Source organism: Ursus maritimus, unplaced genomic scaffold (genome assembly GCF_017311325.1).
Source record: "Ursus maritimus isolate PB19 unplaced genomic scaffold, ASM1731132v1 scaffold_28, whole genome shotgun sequence".
Lineage (NCBI taxonomy): Eukaryota > Metazoa > Chordata > Mammalia > Carnivora > Ursidae > Ursus > Ursus maritimus.
Window position 1 is genome coordinate 2,545,707 of NW_024425341.1, and position 17,949 is coordinate 2,563,655.

At 40.3% G+C, this 17,949-nt stretch overlaps 1 protein-coding gene across 1 annotated transcript in view; it reads left to right on the forward strand.

Moving 5' to 3' along the window:
• Window positions 1–3,680, forward strand: part of KAT6A (lysine acetyltransferase 6A) — a 114,127-nt gene extending 110,447 nt beyond the window's left edge. The window contains exon 17 of the mRNA XM_040643220.1: window positions 1–3,680. This exon is cut by the window's left edge and continues 1,665 nt beyond it. Coding sequence (XP_040499154.1) covers window positions 1–947 — 947 coding nt within the window. The 3' untranslated portion in view covers window positions 948–3,680.
• Window positions 3,681–17,949: the final 14,269 nt, after the last annotated feature.

Sequence of the window (17,949 nt, forward strand, 5' to 3'; positions counted from 1 at the left end):
AGCCCCCGCCGCCGCCGCCGCAGCAGCAGCCGCCGCTGTCGCAGTGCAGCATGAACAACAGCTTCACCCCAGCGCCCATGATCATGGAGATCCCGGAGTCGGGAAGCACTGGGAACATAAGTATTTATGAGAGGATTCCGGGGGACTTCGGTGCCGGCGGCTACTCGCAGCCGTCAGCCACCTTCAGTCTAGCCAAGTTGCAGCAGCTGACGAACACCATTATGGACCCTCATGCCATGCCTTATAGCCATTCTCCTGCCGTGACTTCCTATGCAACCAGTGTTTCTCTGTCTAACACAGGGCTGGCCCAGCTGGCTCCATCTCACCCATTAGCTGGGACCCCTCAAGCACAAGCCACCATGACGCCGCCCCCGAACTTGGCCTCCACCACCATGAACCTCACGTCCCCTCTGCTCCAGTGCAACATGTCTGCCACCAACATTGGCATTCCTCACACTCAGAGGTTGCAAGGGCAAATGCCGGTCAAGGGGCACATTTCCATCCGCTCCAAGTCCGCGCCGCTGCCCTCTGCGGCTGCCCATCAGCAGCAGCTGTACGGCCGCAGCCCCCCGGCGGTGGCCATGCAGGCCGGCCCTCGTGCCCTGGCTGTGCAGCGTGGCATGAACATGGGGGTTAATTTGATGCCGACCCCCGCCTATAATGTCAATTCCATGAATATGAACACCTTGAATGCCATGAACAGCTATCGAATGACACAGCCCATGATGAACAGCAGTTACCATAGTAACCCTGCCTACATGAACCAGACAGCACAGTATCCTATGCAGATGCAGATGGGGATGATGGGGAGCCAGGCCTATACCCAGCAGCCTATGCAGCCAAACCCTCATGGAAACATGATGTACACCGGCCCCTCCCATCACAGCTACATGAATGCTGCTGGCGTGCCCAAGCAGTCACTCAATGGACCTTACATGAGAAGATGAGCAAGATGAACTTGCAATTAAAAACTTAAATATATATAAATAAAGGAACCTTTTATACTGACAAACCAGAGAAAAATGGACCTTTTTCCAGTTAAAATATTGCTGTAGATTTAGAGGAATTTTTCTTTGGTTTATTTTATTTTTTAGAAAACCTGGTCTTCTCTTTTTTTGGGTTCATTTTGTTCTGGGTTTTGGTTTTCTTCACAATCTTGAACATTTTACAATAGAACTCATCTAAAAATGGATTTGGGGATAGGGGAAACATGCACAAAAATCTTTTCATAATTAAAAAGAGCCTTACTTTCTTTACACACCACATGGACAGAATTTGTGTAAAAGTGAATTTATTTTATTTTAAGATGTACGTTTCCCCTCACTGTTTGCAGCTCCCAATGTTGTCACTTTTAAATGTTATATATACATCTCGGGGGTTAGCCAGACCCTTTCCTCCAAACCCAGCCTTTCATTTCCTACTTCATTCCAGCAGGAGGCACTTCCGGGAGACTCGGACGGGGACATGGAGAACAACCCAAGCTCCTTAAACTTATTATTATTGTTAATATTATTATTATTATTATTAATAAAGCGAGGCAGGAAAATGCTTCTCCTTTTAAAATCCCCTCCACTCCCTATACACACACACACACACGCGCACACACACACACACACACACACACACACACACCTCTTGAAACCTTTCCCCAAGAATGTTTCTTTATAGATGGACTTCATTAAAATGTTTGTTTTTCTTAAATCAAGTATAATATAATTTTTTTCTTTTTTTGTTTTTATCTGTTTTTTCTGTTTTTTTGTTTACTATTCCCACTCAGCACTCAGAGACACAAAAATACTGTAAGTCTCAATTAACAGCAGAATCTCAGAGGAAAGCTGTTTGCAATCCTAATCCAGCCTTGGAGGAATAAAGATGGTCAATTAACAATCAAAAAGAGGAATTTTACCTCTTGTTTTTTACCACCTGGTGAATCAGCCATAACGCACATACTCCATGCAGCCTCTTGTTTTTAGTATGTACTTTGAGATGCTAAGGGTCTTGATTCTTGAGCCTTTGACTCTGACTAAACTCAAACAGCAGTCCCCAGTGATTAGCCTCTTACATTCTTACATAAAGTGTTGATGGATGACTGTACATTTCAGTGATTTGAAAAATACCTGACAAACATTTGACACTGTTTATTTTATGTTGGAAGAGATGACATAAGGGAGATCATGGTGTGAGTTTTATAGCTACTTAAATGATACATACCTCTAGTTTTCATTTGTCTTGAGATCCTGAGTTCATTCCCTGTGAATCAGAGTGCACCAGCCCCTCTCTTGTGAGTGGTTAAAAGAGAAGAGGGATAAACCAACCACCAGCATAGTAGGGCAAATCTGGACAGCAGGGTTTTAGCAGGTTCCTATGTTGCTCCCAACTCCCATTATCTTTTCTCTCGTGCAGCCAGTTCGCCCATTCTCTTCCTATTACTTGCTCCAGGGATAGGTAAAAAATATATATATATCTATATATATGTTCCATCATTAGAAGATGGAAACTATTATACCACTTGGTATGTGCAGTCAAATATCCAAAAGGGGGAAGTACTGCTTAAAGAAATACCTGTAAGCATTAAATTCTCTCCTTTATTTGTACATTTTATATAGATAAATTTTTGAAGTACTAATTAGGCATTAAATTTTTTCAAATGCACAGGTTTGTTGTTTTTTTTATACACTTTAATTGACTTTCTCAATTAAATGTGTTAGGTAGAAAACGGCAGAATTCCACATCTTACCGCTATCAATTCTGAGCATGTGCAAGGCTGTGTAGGACCCAGTTTCTCTGTATATACTCTTCCAGTTCCCAATCATCTATGTAGAAAGTGCACTGTGCTGCCCTCTCCCTACATCTTCAGCGATGTCATTGCTTCCTGGTTGGGGTGGGGATGGGGTGGGTCGGGAGGGAGGTATCTTGGGTGGAGGGTGGGTCAAGGCAGAAGGAGAAGCTGTTGAAATGAGGGCCGTGAATTCAGTTTCTGTTGGTTTGCGGTTGTGTTTGGTTTCATTTGTTTCTTTAAAAAAAAAAAAATTTCAATCGGGCAGCTCCCTTTTCCACAAGCCTTTTTGTGACTGTAGAACTATTGTAGAGAAAACGTTCTTTTCTATATTATAAAAGAAATTATCCAACACAGTAATATTGGTACCTGTCATTTTTTCACTTCTGTTTAAAAAAAAATGTATTTTTAGCAAGATAACTTGGGTAATCTTCTAAAAAAGAAATTTAAAAACTCACTGTTAGTGACTTTGATGCCTTTTAAAATAAGAGCTTTTTCATTTCATTCCATCTTTAAAATTTTTTATCTTTGTTGTAGAATATTAAAAACTATTTTAAGAAAGATAAAAATTCTCTTTAAAGAGATCTCTAGAGTGTGTGAATAGAGCTCCAGATGCCTCTAAAAGCCGCATGTACAAATGAAGCTAAGTCTATTCCTGTCTGTTTATATTTGCTTTTCCTGTTTTGTAACCTCTTTGTACTTTGTTCATGGTGACTTGTAAGCTACGGGGAAGGGGTGCCTAGATGCCTTTGTATTTCTCCATGTCATGCGCTCCTGGGCCAGTTGGTCTCCCTTCCTCTCCTTGTATGTAATATCACTTTTTTTTCCCCTTTCTAGCAAGTACTTTCAAAAGAACTCTGTACATTTTAACATAAAAAAATAAATTATGTTGAGCCATTTTGGATGTCTGTCTTGCATGTGAAATTTTTCTCCCAAATATTTCAAACTCTCCAGTTCTTGATAAATATTAGCCTTTTTCACATTCCTCTTTATACAGCAAGTATCAGTTCATGGCCTTTACTTTGAAATGCCAGTCTTTGCTCATATGTGTGTTTAAATGCTGACAGTATAGTTTTTCCTCTTCCAGTGAAAATGGTATCATAACCTCATTTTGGATTTTTGAGGGAAGTCCATTTGAAAAACCTAAAGGGACTGTAACTCACTCAACCAAAGAATGGAAATGCAGTTGCGTTAACAAATAGCTCCTAGAACTGGAACAAAGCAGTTTGCTCATCTCAGCTTACCTGATTATGTCCTCGAGGAAGATTTGCCAGAAATCAAGGTCCTGAACATTAATGATCTTTTTTGATGTTTTCTGAGTTGTTGTACTTGGCCTCTCTTCATTTAGAATTTTGGATATGACGCAGGCTCCAGAAAATTAGATTTAGCTTTGGGAAACTGACAGCTGGGGGTGGGGAGGTAAGGCAGGTACAAGTTTTAGCTGCCACTCTCTCCCGAGTTAAGAATTTACGAAGTGTCCGTGAATATACTGACAGCAGACATTTGTTCTCGTCTCATGCCATTCAGGTTTTAGGCCATACAGTCGGGTCACCTCCAGAAAAAAAAAATGATTTGTTTCCCTTGATGTCTTTGGCTTGCTTAAGTAACCATGATTTGGACCCAAGACTGTCACTTGTACTATGCAATCATTAGTGGACTGTCTCCAAAACAAGCTTCTTGTCTTTGTTACTGCACACTACCTGCTTTAAGTGAGTTCAACATAAAGCAATTCTGATTTTTTTAAAAGATTTTTTACATTAATTAGAGCACAAGCCAGGGGGAGAGGCAGAGGCCGAGGGAGAAGCAGGCTGCCCGCTGAGCAGGGAGCCCGATGTGGGGCTCGATCCCAAGACTTCGAGATTATGACCTGAGCTGAAGGCAGACGCTTAACTGACCGAGCTACCCAGGCGCCCCCAATTCCGATTTTTCTACAAAGGACATGTGACCCAAAGAATATATGATAGACTTTTTAAAGTGTTAACACCCCCACTATATTTAAATTACATTTAAAATATAATTTGAATAATGAAATACCATGTATAGCCAACTCATGAATGATCTCAGTAGGGGAGGTGCTCTCATTTCCTATTGTCCACCTTCTGACCTTTTCACTCTATATCAGAAGGTAGATGTGGGTGGAAAATGATAATACACTTAATTCATGTATGTTGCTAAGAGCCTTGGCCTCAGCTTTAGTGTCAGAATCTGTTGCCCTGCACTCAGTAATTAGGGTTCCAGGACATCTGCACCCATTGTGCCTCTCTCAGCATCTCAGGTGGTGCCCAGCTTCCTCTGTAGCATGGTGACAACGTGTATCCCCTGCGCGCCGAGGTCCGTCAGGTAGACAATTGTAGCTCTTCGGATGACCGTTGCTGTTCAGGTTCTCCCTGTAGTGGCTGGGGCAGGGCATAGCGGTTTTTGTCCTTCCTCTTGTCTTAATGTGCAAGATACAGGTCAACGATGATGAAAATGGAAAGGCATGGTGAAAAGAAAAAACTGCTTGGCAGAACAGAGGAAGCAAGGTTATGACAGGTCGTGGGGAAGCAAACTCCATATTCTTGATGTGACTTTCAAGAAAACTGAAAATTCAAGTGACGCATATCTGTCAGTGAACTCAGAGGATCACACAGAGTATCATAGCTAACGTCGGCAAATATCTGGAATTCTTGAGTGTGGTCATCCAATTGAAAGCTGATAATCCCCGCAACAAAACTCAACTCATTTGTTAATACATTTCTGTTAAGGGGCAGGATGCGTTTGTTACGGAACCTGGTGTGGTCACCTAACGCAGCACAGGCCCATGGATTTTCTTTCCAAAATGACAGCTACAAATTGGGCTTAATGAGATTCCTTGCTATATTAGTGAGGAGCCTAAGTATCAGCATGCCGATTACAGAAAGCCTCAAAAAGGTGGCAGGTGTGATTTCTGCCTGAAATGAGGAAAACCCCTGGGGTATGATGCGCTTTGGCTTTTGAGATTCTTTAAAACACTAGGCAGAGATCGTCTCGGCGAATTGTTTTGGTGATTTCTGTGAATAAACTTCAAGTGTGAGAGTATATTCTTGTCATCAAGAAAAAAATGTTCTAGCATTTAACTCTACAAACACAGACATCTCTGAAAGCCACATTTAAGCGACATTCAAAAAAAAAATTAAACATTCTCTGAGATGACATGTTTCTTTTTAACCAACCAACCATTTTTAGTTCATCCATGTACAAAGGTGAGCAAACAAAGATTGTTGGGAGACACACCCCATTCGGATCACTTCTCAAGTTATTTAAGTTGGCCTTAGCTTTTTGAGCCCCAGAATCTCATATTTTTGGAAACTTTGTATAAAACCCTTTAATTGGTATCCTAAGTTTAAAGTTTCTTATGAACGAAGTAAAGAAAGACATTCATAGGAAAAACTTTGCTGGGACTAAGGCTTGGCCCCGCGTACAAGTTCTAGCTGTTTAATTGATGTATTACGTTTAATAGAGTTGATTGGTGTAATTTTCTCTTTAAAAGAAAGTTAGAGGGGCGCCTGGGTGGCACAGCGGTTGGGCGTCTGCCTTCGGCTCAGGGCGTGATCCCGGCGTTCTGGGATCATAAATAGTCAACTCTATTTCAATAATAAAAATTTTTAAAAGAACACATTTTCACCAAGTTTACGGTACGTAAAATCTTAATTAAGACCTCATAGCTATCTCCTGAAGTTTAAAAATCTCTTTCAGGAATAAAATTGGATCATGAATTTTAAAAAAGCCCGTAACACAAATGGAATAATTTTCTAGAAGTTGAGATGGTCTAAAAATACTTGATAATTTTATAAACCTAAAAATACATGTACTAAATCTTCCAATAAAGGGAATTACGCATTTTGCATCTGGTTTCCCTCAACGTGTTGGTGAGGTTTGTTCCTGATGTCGCGTGTCACTGTGATTCACTTGTTTTCATGGCTGTGTAATATTCGATTATGGGACCGCACCGACTGTGTTTATACCTTCCAATGTTGACATAGATCGAGGTTGTTTCTAGCTGGGCTTATTAGACAATGTGGCTGTATTTAATCCCGTGTAGGTCTCCACAGACGTTCCTCGTAGTATACCCCTAGAAGGGGAATTGCTACATGATAGGATGCAACTTTGACCGTACTAGATACTGCCAAAGAGTTTTCAAAAATAACCACACTATTTTTTTTTTCTCCCATCAGCAGTATATGGGAGCTCCTGTTATACACATTCTCTTCTCCGGTATTTTCAATTTTAATTTTTGTCAGCCCAGTGAATGTGTAGTGGAATCTCTTTGTGGTTATATTTTGCATTGTACTGAATTCTTAATTATGTTAAACACCTTTTCATGTGTTTATTGGCTATCTGAAATTCTGCTTTTGCGAAGTGTCTGTTCAAGCCTTTTCCCTGTATAACTACTGAGTTGTCTTTTTTCTTACTGACTTGGAGGAGTACTTTATGCATTCTGGATGCGTCTTCTGTCAGTTACATGCAGTACACCCATCTTCTCCCATTCCGTAACTTGCCCTTTCACTTTCTTAATAGTGTCTTTTGATGAACAGAGCTCTGAATGTGATCCAGTTCAGTAATATTCCTTCTATGGGGAGTGCTTTTTCTGCCTGGCTTAAGAAGTCTTTTCCTACCCTGAGATTACGATAGTATTCTCTGTAGAGTAATTTTTAACAGCTTTATTGTTTTGCTTACATAGCTAATTCTTTATTATACCTGGAATGATTTTCATTTCTAGCATGAGTCAGGGGAACAGTTTCATTTTCTTCCCATATAAATATACAATTTCGGCACCGTTTATTCCTCCACCCCTGCTCAACATCAGGCGTCTAGATGCATAGATCAATCTGTGGGCTATTCTGGTCTGTATATCTCTCCTGGACTATTTACGCACTGGCCTGTGTATCTATCCTGTCTTAATTACTGTAGCTTTATGAGAAGTCTTGCTATTAAATGAAGCAAGTCCTCCTAAGTTGCTTTTCTTCTTTAGGAGTGATTAACCCTTCCAGGCCTTTTGTATGTCCATATTTTGTTAGAATCAGCTTACCAGATTCTTAAAAAGATCCTATTGACATTTTAAAAATCACGTAAAATCATTTAAATCATTTTAAATCATTGATCATTTTTTAAATTTTTTTTATTATGTTAGTCACCATACAGTACATCCCTGGTTTCCGATGTAAAGCTCGATGCTTCATTAGTTGCGTATAACAGACAGTGCACCATGCAATACGTGCCCTCCTCACTACCCATCACCAGCCTATCCCATTTCCCCACCCCCCTCCCCTCTGTAGCCCTCAGTTTGTTTCTCAGAGTCCATAGTCTCTCATGCTTCATTCCCCCTTCTGATTACCCCCCCTTTCTTTATCCCTTTCTTCCCCTACCAATCTTCCTACTTCTTATGTTCCATAGATGAGAGAAACCATATGATAATTGTCTTTCTCTGCTTGACTTATTTCACTTAGCATTATCTCCTCCAGTGCCGTCCATGTTGCAGCAAATGTTGAGAACTCTTTCTTTCTGATAGCTGAGTAATATTCCATTGTATATATGGACCACAACTTCTTAATCCAGTCATCTGTTGAAGGGCATCTCGGCTCTTTCCACGATTTGGCTATCGTGGACAATGCTGCTATGAACATTGGGGTGCATATGGCCCTTCTCTTCACTATGTCTGTATCTTTGGGGTAAATACCCAGTAGTGCAATGGCTGGGTCATAGGGTAGCTCAATTTTAACTTTTAAGGACCTCCACACTGTTTTCCAGAGTGGCTGTACCAACTTGCATTCCCACCAACAATGTAGGAGGGATCCCCTTTCTCCACATCCTCTCCAGCAGTTGTTGTTTCTTGCCTTGTCAATTTTTGCCATTCTAACTGGTGTAAGGTGGTATCTTAGTGTGGTTTTGATTTGAATTTCCCTGATGGCTAATGATTTTGAACATTTTTCAGGTGTCTGTTAGCCATTTGTATGTCATCATTGGAAAAGTGTCTGTTCATATCTTCTGCCCGTTTTATGATTTGTTTATTTGTTTCTCACGTATTGAGTTTGAGAAGTTCTTTGTAGATCTTGGATACCAGTCTTTTATCTGTAGCATCATTTGCAAATATATTCTCCCATTCCGTGGGCTGCCTCTTAGTTTTTTTGACTGTTTCCTTGGCTGTGCAGAAGCTTTTTATCTTGATGAAGTCCCACAAGGTTCATTTTATCTTTTTGCTTCCTTCTTGCCTTTGGGAGATGTATCATGAAAAAGGTTGCTTTGGCCGATGTCGTAGAGGTTGCTGCCTATGTTCTTCTCTAGGATTTTGATGGATCTCCTGTCTCATGGAGGTCTTTTCATCCATTTGGAGTTTCTCCTTTGTGTATGGTGGAGAGAGTGGTCAGTTTCATTCTTTTGCATGTAGCTGACCAATTTTCCCAGAACCATTTATTGGAAGAGACTGTCTTTTTTCACTGGATGTTTTCCCTGCTTTGTCAAAGATTAGCTTGCCCAAAGAGCCGAGGGTCCATTTCTGGGTTCTCTATTCTGTTCCATTGGTCCTATGTGTCTGTTTTTGTGCCAGTACCATGCTGCCTTTGTGATCCAGCTGTAGTACAGACTCGAACCGGCATTGTGATGCCCACTTTGTTTTTCCTTTCAACAGTTCCTTGGAGATTCGGGGCCTTTTCTGTTTCCATACAAATTTAAGGACTATTTGTTCCAGTTCTTGTGAAACATGTCCCTCGGTATTTTGATCGGGATAGCATTGAAGTGTAGAGTGCCTGGGTAGCATGGACATTTTAACTATGTTAATTCTTCCGATCCATGAGCATGGAATATTTTTCCATCTTTTTGTGTCTTCTTCAATGTCTTTCAAAAGAGTGATTTGTAGTTTCTAAGAGTATAGATCCTTTACATCTCTGGTTGTTAATTCCAAGGTAACTTAATGGTTTTGGTGCTATTGTAAATGGGATGGATTCCCTAATTTCTCTTTCTTCAGTCCATTGTTCGTGTATAGAAATGCAACTGATTTCTGAGCATTGATATTTGTATCCGCACATTACTGAATTGCTCTATAACTTCTAATAGTTTGAGGAATTGTCTTTTGGGTTTTCCATATAGAGTATCATGTCATCTGCGAAGAGAGCAGTTTGACTTCTTCTTTGCCCGATTTAGATACTTACCCTTTTGTTGTCTGATTGCTGCTGTAAGCCTTCTAGTACTTCTGTTGAATAATAGTGGCGAGGTGGGCATCCTTGTCGTGTTCCTGATCTTAAGGAAAGGCTTCCAGCTTTTCCCCATTAGAATGATATTTACGTAGGCTTTCATTAGATGGTTTTTATGAGATTGAGGAGATGTACCCTCTATCCCTACAGTCTGAAGGGTTTTAATCAGGAAAGGATGCTGTATTTTGTCAAATGCTTTTTCTGCATCAATTGAGAGGATCATATGGTTCTTGAGCTTTTTCCTGTTGATATGATGTATCACGCTGATCGATTTATCAATGTTGAACCACCCTTGCATCCCGGGATGAATCCACTTGGTCATGATGGATAATCCTTTTAATGTACTGTTGGATTCTATTAGCAAGTATCTTGTTGAGGATTTTGGCATCCATATTCATTAGGGAAATCAGTCTGTAATTCCCCTTTTTTGATGGGGTCTTTGCCTGGTTTGGGGATCAAGGTAATATTGGCCTCATAGAATGAGTTTGGTAGCTTTCCTTCTGTTTCTATTTTTGAAATAGGTTTTAGGAGAATAGGGAATTATTTCTTCTTTGAATGTTTGGTAGAATTCCCCAGGAAACCGTCCGGCCTGAGTTTTGTTATTTGGAAGGTTGTTTATCACTGACTCAATCTCTTCATAATTAATTGGCCTTGTTTAAAAATCAATTTCTTCCTGTTTCAGCTCTTGGTAGTTTATAGGTTTCCAGAAGGCCTCCATCTTGTCCAGATTGCTTAATTTATTGGCAACTAGCTGTTGATAAAAGTTTCTAATAATCCTTCCAATTTCATTGTGTTGGTTATGACCTCTCCCTTTTCATTCATAATTTTATTAATTTGGGTCCTTTTCTATTCTTTTGATAAGTCTTGCCAGCTGATCTGTCAATTTTATTGATTCTCCCAAAGAACCACGCTTCTAGTTCTGTTGATCTGCTCTACTGTACTCCTGGTTTCTAATTCATTGATTTCTGCTCTAATCTTGGTCAGCTGCTTCCTCGTCGTGGATTAGCCTGTCCCTCTGTTGCTGCTCCAGCTTTGAGGTGAGAATATAAAAACTGCATTTTAGATTTTTCTATTCTTTTGAGTGAGGCTTGGATGGCTATGTATTTCCCCCTTAGGACTCCCTTTGCAGGATCCCATAGGTTGTGGACCATTGTGTTTTCATTCTCGTTGGTCTCCATAAATTGTTTAAATTGATTTTTGATTTCCTGGTTTATCAAGTCATTCCTGAGCAGGATGGTTCTTAGTCTCCAAGTGTTTGAGTTTCTTCCAAATTTTTCCTTGTGGTTGAGTTCCAGTTTCAAAGCGTTGTGGTCTGAGAATATGCAGGGAATACTTTCAGTCTTTTGGTATCAGTTGAGACCTGCTTTGTGTCCCCTCCAGAACATGGATTTATTCTTGAGAAATGTTCCATGGGCATTAGAATAGAAGGAGTATTCTTTGGTTCTGGGGTGTAGTGTTCTATATATATCTATGAGGTCCAACTCGTCGAGTTTGGCATTCAAAGCTCTTGTTTCTTTGCTGATTTCTTGCTTAGGTGATCTGTCTATTGCTGATAGTGGAGTGTTGAGGTCCCCTACTATTAATGTATTTTTATCTATATGTCTCTTTATCCTGGTTAAGAGTTGGCTTATGTGTCTTGCTGCTCCCCTGGTGGGTGCATATATATTTATAATTGTCATATCCACTTGTTGGATACATACTTTAAGAATAATATAGTGCCCTTCTGTGTCTCTAACTGTAGTCTTTAGTTTAAAATCCAATCTGTCTGATATGAGAATTGCTACCCCAGCTTTCTTTTGAGGTCCATTGGCGTGAAAGATGGTATCACATGACAGTTTTAATAGCACTTTCCCACTGGTTTATATTTATGGGAGCATTCAGGTCATTTACGTTGAGACTGAGTATTGAGAGATATGATTTTAATGATGCCATGTTGCCAGTAAAGTCTTTGTTTCTATAGATTGTGACTTTCTGTTCTGTATCACTCTTGGGGCCTTTTTACTTTTATAGAACCCCCCTTAATATCTCCTGTAGGGCTGGTTTCGTGGTTATGAAATTGGTCAATGACTGGCGATTCTGGAAGGCCTTTATTCCTCCATCAATTCTGAATGACGGCCTTGCTGGATGGAGGATCCTTGGCTGCATGTTTTTTTCTGAAAGAGCTTTAAAAATGCCCCCCCAACCCTTTTTCTCATTCCAGGTCTGTGTAGACAGGTCTGACGTAATTCTGATACCTTTGCCTTGGTACGTGAGAAATTTCCAGTTCTGTGTAGACAGTTCTGTGTAGACAGGTCTGTGTAGACAGGTCTGACATAATTCTGATACCTTTGCCTTGGTACGTGAGAAATTTCCAGGTCTGTGTAGACAGGTCTGTGTAGACAGGTCTGACGTAATTCTGATACTTTTGCCTTGGTACATGAGAAATTTCTTTGCCCTGGCCGCTTTCAATACTGTATCCTTGGATCTAATATTTGCGAATTGCACTATGACGTGACGTGGCGTAGGTTTGTCATGGTTGAGCTTAGGAGGGGTCCTCTCTGCCTCTTGGACACGAATGTTTGTTTCCTTTGCTAGATTAGGGAAGTTTTCAGCTACAATTTGTTCAAATATCTCTTCTAGACTTCTGTTTTTCTCCACCCCCTCGGGGATGCCGATGATTCTGACATTGGAACGTTTCATTGAGTCAGTAATCTCCCGTAACCTACATTCGTGGGCGTGGATTTTTTTGAGTCCAGATTCTATTTTAGCTTTCTCTTCTACTAACCCATCCTTCAATTTGCTGATGTGTTCTTCTGCCTCAGAGCCTCTAGTTTTGACTGCATTTGGCTCATAGAATTTTTAATTTCTGCCAGATTCACTCTCATTTCCACCCTTAGAGATTCTATATTCTCATTAATATTTTCGTTAATACTTTTTTCAAGTCTACATATCATCTTGACCATTGTTACTCTGAATTCCATTTCTGATAATTTGGTTATATCCATATCCATTAGTTCTGTGACAGAGGCCACAGACTCATTGTCTTTTCTTTGCTCAGGGGGACTTCTCCTTCTCGTCATTCTGATGAGGAGAGGTTGCGGGGTTGTCCAGAGCCCAATTATTGACCAGGACCCAGGCAGTGCGCACTTGTTTTATAGGGACCTTAGGGATGTGGGCTTCTTGATTTTTCAGCCTGCCTTCTGTGTTCTGGGGGAGGGGCCTGCTGCGCTGATACTCAAGCAACCCTGTTTGGGAAGAGTCTCCGTGTCCTCTGCGTGGGGGGATGGGGATGGACACACTGTGAGCCGGTCTTTCCAGGCTTTTGTTCTCTGGCGGCTTTCCCTGGCGGTCTGCTGTGCCTCTTCTGAGAGTCAGAGCAGCAGTGGTCGAATCTCAGCCTCTGTCTCAGAACAGAGGGATCGCGGACTGTTCTCCACTGATGTTCTGGCCACTTTAACTCTGTTACTGTTGGTGCTGCTCAACCCTGCAGCGTCCCGGGATGTGTGCCCCACACCCGGGGTCCCAGCCCTCACTTCCAGGGCCGGCGCGTCTCTGTCCTTTGTGTTTCTAACGCTGCCAGCCGCCCCGCACGCGCTCCGGAAGCTCCCGGTCTCAGTCTGGATCCCGTGAGCACACCGGGATTCCGGTGTCCCGCGAGATGCCTGGTGGCGCGCTCCCGGCTCACCGGTCTCAGTCCGCTCTCTCGCGGGTGCTGTTCCGAGAGTCCGCCCGCTCCCCCGTGCAGGTGGCTACCGCTTCCCGGCGCCCGAAAGTGGCGGCTCCCTCCCCCTTCCGTTTATCTTCCGATATCTGTGCACGGTTTCATGGCTCCCCGCTTCGTACCTCAATACTCAGCGCTGGAGATGTTCATTTGTAGAGATCCAGATGTATCTTCCTGTGTCTCAGGCTGGTTCCGTGGATGTTCAGGCTGGTCTGGTACCTATCCAGCTCGACTCAGGGGACCGGCTGGAAAAGGGGACCCCTACTCCTCCACCATCTTAACTCCTCCCCCATCGATCATTTTTTAAATAGATTTTATTCATCTATTTGAGAGAGAGAGAGAGAGTGAGTACAAGCTGGGGAGGACGAGAGGGAGAAGCAGACTCTGACACAGCACTCGATTCAAGGACTCCAGGATCATGACCTGAGCCGAAGTCAGACACTTAACCAACTGAGCCACCCAAGTGCCCAATCTTATTGACACTTTATTGTGATTGCATTGATCCTCAAAATAAATTTGGCAAAAATTGACATCTTAACAGTATTGATAGTCCCATTCATTGAATATGATATATTTATATAAGAGTTTTTAAATTTCTATCAAAATTTTTTTACTGATTTCTGCACAGAGGTTCTGTGCTGTGTTACTTTATTCTTGGGTATTTAACATTTTTGAAACTATTAAAAATATTAACTTTTTAAAAAGATTTATTCATTTTAGAGAGAGAAAGAGCAGGGGGAGGGAAGAGGGAGAGAATCTTCAAGCAGATTCTCCACCGAGTGCGGAACCCAACTTGGGGCTCAATGCCATGACCCATGAGATCGCAACCTGAGCCAGAACCCAAGAGCAGCATGCTCGACCGACCAAAATACCAAAAGCCATCCAGGTTCCCCTAAAAAATAAACTTTTAAAAAATTCATTTTCCGTTTAATTTTGGTGTACAGAACTATCAGTGATTTTTGTATTTTGAACTTGCATCCTTATAACATTATTAACTCACTTAATAATTCTGATAATTTACCTACAGATTCTTGGTTTATTTATCTATATGGTCACATTCACATCATCTTTAAAAATGTGAATTTTATTTTTTTTTCCAATTTTTATACTTTTTTTCGTTTTTCAGCCCTGGGTCTTCAGCACAATGTTGAAGAGAAGTGGTAAAAGCAGGCATACTCTTAATAGATGAAGAAAGAATCATTTAATTCCTAGTTTTTTAATGGTTTCATTGTAAGTGGATGCTGAATTTTACTAAAAGCTTTTTCTACACCTATTGAGGTTCTTACGATTTTTTTCTCCTATAATCTGTCAATGTGCCCAAATGTTGATTGCTTTTCTAATGTTAAGCCAATATTTGGGAAAATATGTGGTAAATCTGAGCAATTATACACACAGATAAATGTATATAATTAAAATACAAGATGAAAATTTCCTATGAGTTAGGAGAGGGTAAATTGAGTTAACATGATTTAATGTCCTTACATTGCCCTAATATTAGCTATCGATAAATTTAGGATGCGTATTTTAATTTCCAGGGGAATTACTAAAGGAATAGAAACAGAGTGTATAACTTCCAAAATAGTATGTGGGGAAAATGAGATGATAGAAAATAATAATAAATCCCCAAGAAGGGAACAAAAGAGAGAAAAAATACAGACAAGTAGAGTAAGTAGAAAAGCCACAATAAATAGACTTGAAACCCAAATGTGTCCACAATTAAATGATTTCTAAATGGACTAAATATTCCATTAGGAAGACAAAGATTGTTAGGAAAAAGAACTAAAAATTTCATAATATGCTGCTTATAAGAGAAACAGAAAAAATGAAAGAATACCAAAAAATTTTAAATGAAAAATAGAAAAAGACATGTCAGGAACTTACTAACCCAAAGAAAGCTGCTATCGCTGTATTAAAATGAGGCAAAATAGAATTTAAGGAAGAGGGATTAGTAAGATAAAGAGGGTTACTTAATGGTTAAGTTTTAATTGACCAGTAAGATATAAAAATTCTGAAGTCATATACACTTACAAACAATTCCAAAATATATAAAGCAAAAAAGGGCAGAACTACAATAAATTAAAAAAATCTGTAGTCATATTGGCAGATTTTTAAAAATTAATCAGCTTTATTAGAGCAGTTTTAGGTTCACAGTAAAATTGAGCTGAAGGTACCGAAAGTTCCCATACAAGCCCTGTCCCCACACATGCATACCCCTCCCCCTACTGACATCCTCTACCACAGCGGTACATTTTTTACGACAGATGAACTTATACTGACACATCACAATCACCACAGTTCGTAGTTTACATTAGGGTTGCCTTTGGTGTTATACATCCTATGGGTTTTGACACGTTCCACCTTTGTACATAATAGTTTCACTGCCCTACAAATCCTCTCTGCTCTCCCTGTTCATTTTCTCTCTCCCCTAATCCCTGCCAACCACTCATATTTTTACTGTCTCCACAGTTTTGCCTTTTCCAGAATGCCATATAGTTAGAATCATACAATACATAGCCACTTCATATGGGGTCCTTTCACTTACTAATATACATTGAAGTTTTCTCCATCTCTTTTCATGGCTTGAAAGTTCTTTTTAGTGTTGAATAATATTCCATTGTCTGGATGTACCACAGTCTATCCATTCACCTACTGAAGGACGTCTCTGTTGCTTCCAAGTTTTGGCAGTTATGAATAAAGCTATTATAAACATCCATGTGTAGGTTTTTGTGTCAACATAAATTGGGGTTTTTTTGAGTTTTTACTTAAATTCCTGTTAGTTAACATACAGTGTAATATTAGTTTCAGATGTACAGTACAGTGATTTGACAAAGTTTTCAATTCATTTGGGTAAATCCAAGGAGTGTGATTGTTGGCTCATATAATAAGAGAATATTTAGTTTAGTTTTGGGTTTTTTCTGAATTTTTATTTAAATTCTAGTTAGTTAACATATAGTGTAATACTAGTTTTAAGAGTAGAATTTAGTGATTCATCACTTACATATAACACCCAGTGCTCATCACAAGTGCTCTCCTTAATGCCAATCATCCATCTGGCCCATCCCCCACCCATCTCCCTCCATCAATATATATACCACCGCTTCTTTATCCATTCATCTGTCGATGGACATCTGGGCTCTTTCCATAGTTTGGCTATTGTGGACATTGCTGCTATAAATGTTGGGGTGCATGTACCCCTTCAAATCTGTATTTTTGTATCCTTTGGGGTTAGTGCAATTGCTGGATCATAGGGTAGCTCTATTTTTAACTTTTTGAGGAACCTCCATACTGTTCTCCAGAGTGGCTGCACCAGTTTGTATTCCCACATCCTGGCCAACATCTGCTTCCCATGTTGTTAATTTTGGCATTTCTGTCAGGTGTGAGGTGGCATCTCACCCTGGTTTTGACTTGTATTTACCAGATAATGAGTGATGTTGAGCTTCTTTTCATGTGTCTGTTAGCCATTTGTATGTCTTCTTTGGAAAAATGTCTATTCATGTCTTCTGCCCATTTCTTAACTGGATTATTTGTTTTTTGGGTGTTGAGTTTGATAAGTTCTTTTTTTTTTTTAAAGATTTTATTTATTTATTTGACAGAGAGAGACAGCCAGCGAGAGAGAGAACACAAGCAGGGGGAGTGGGAGAGGAAGAAGCAGGCTCATAGCGGAGGAGCCCAATGTGGGGCTCAATCCCGGAACGTCGGGATCACGCCCTGAGCCGAAGGCAGACGCCTAACGACTGCGCTACCCAGGCGCCCCTAATTTTAAATTCCACTTGCTCGTTGCTGGTATATAGGAAAGCTCAGAGTGGTAGATTTCAAAAGACTTTTTAAAGTAAATGACAGAACTAGCAAGCAGTTCTACCAGTCATACTATAAAGACAGATCTACCAGTCACGATATAAAGTAATTGAACGAGATTAACAAAATTGTCCTAATAAACACATATACAACAGAGTATGCAAAAACAGCAGTATATGCATTATCTTTAAAAAATTGTACATACTAAGCAATCAAACATGCTTCAACAAATACCAAAGGACTGAAATCACACCAAGTAAGTCTTCTGACTACTACATGATTATGCTAGAAATCTGTAACAACAACAACAAACTAGAAAATCTCCATATGTTTAGAAATTAAGAAATATGCTTTTATATTATTTATAGGCCAGGGGAAAATAAAAATTGGAAAGTATTTTGAGCTGAATTATTTGCAATCCATATGAAATACTGGATCTAAACAAAGATCAGGGCACCTGGTGGCCCGTGGGT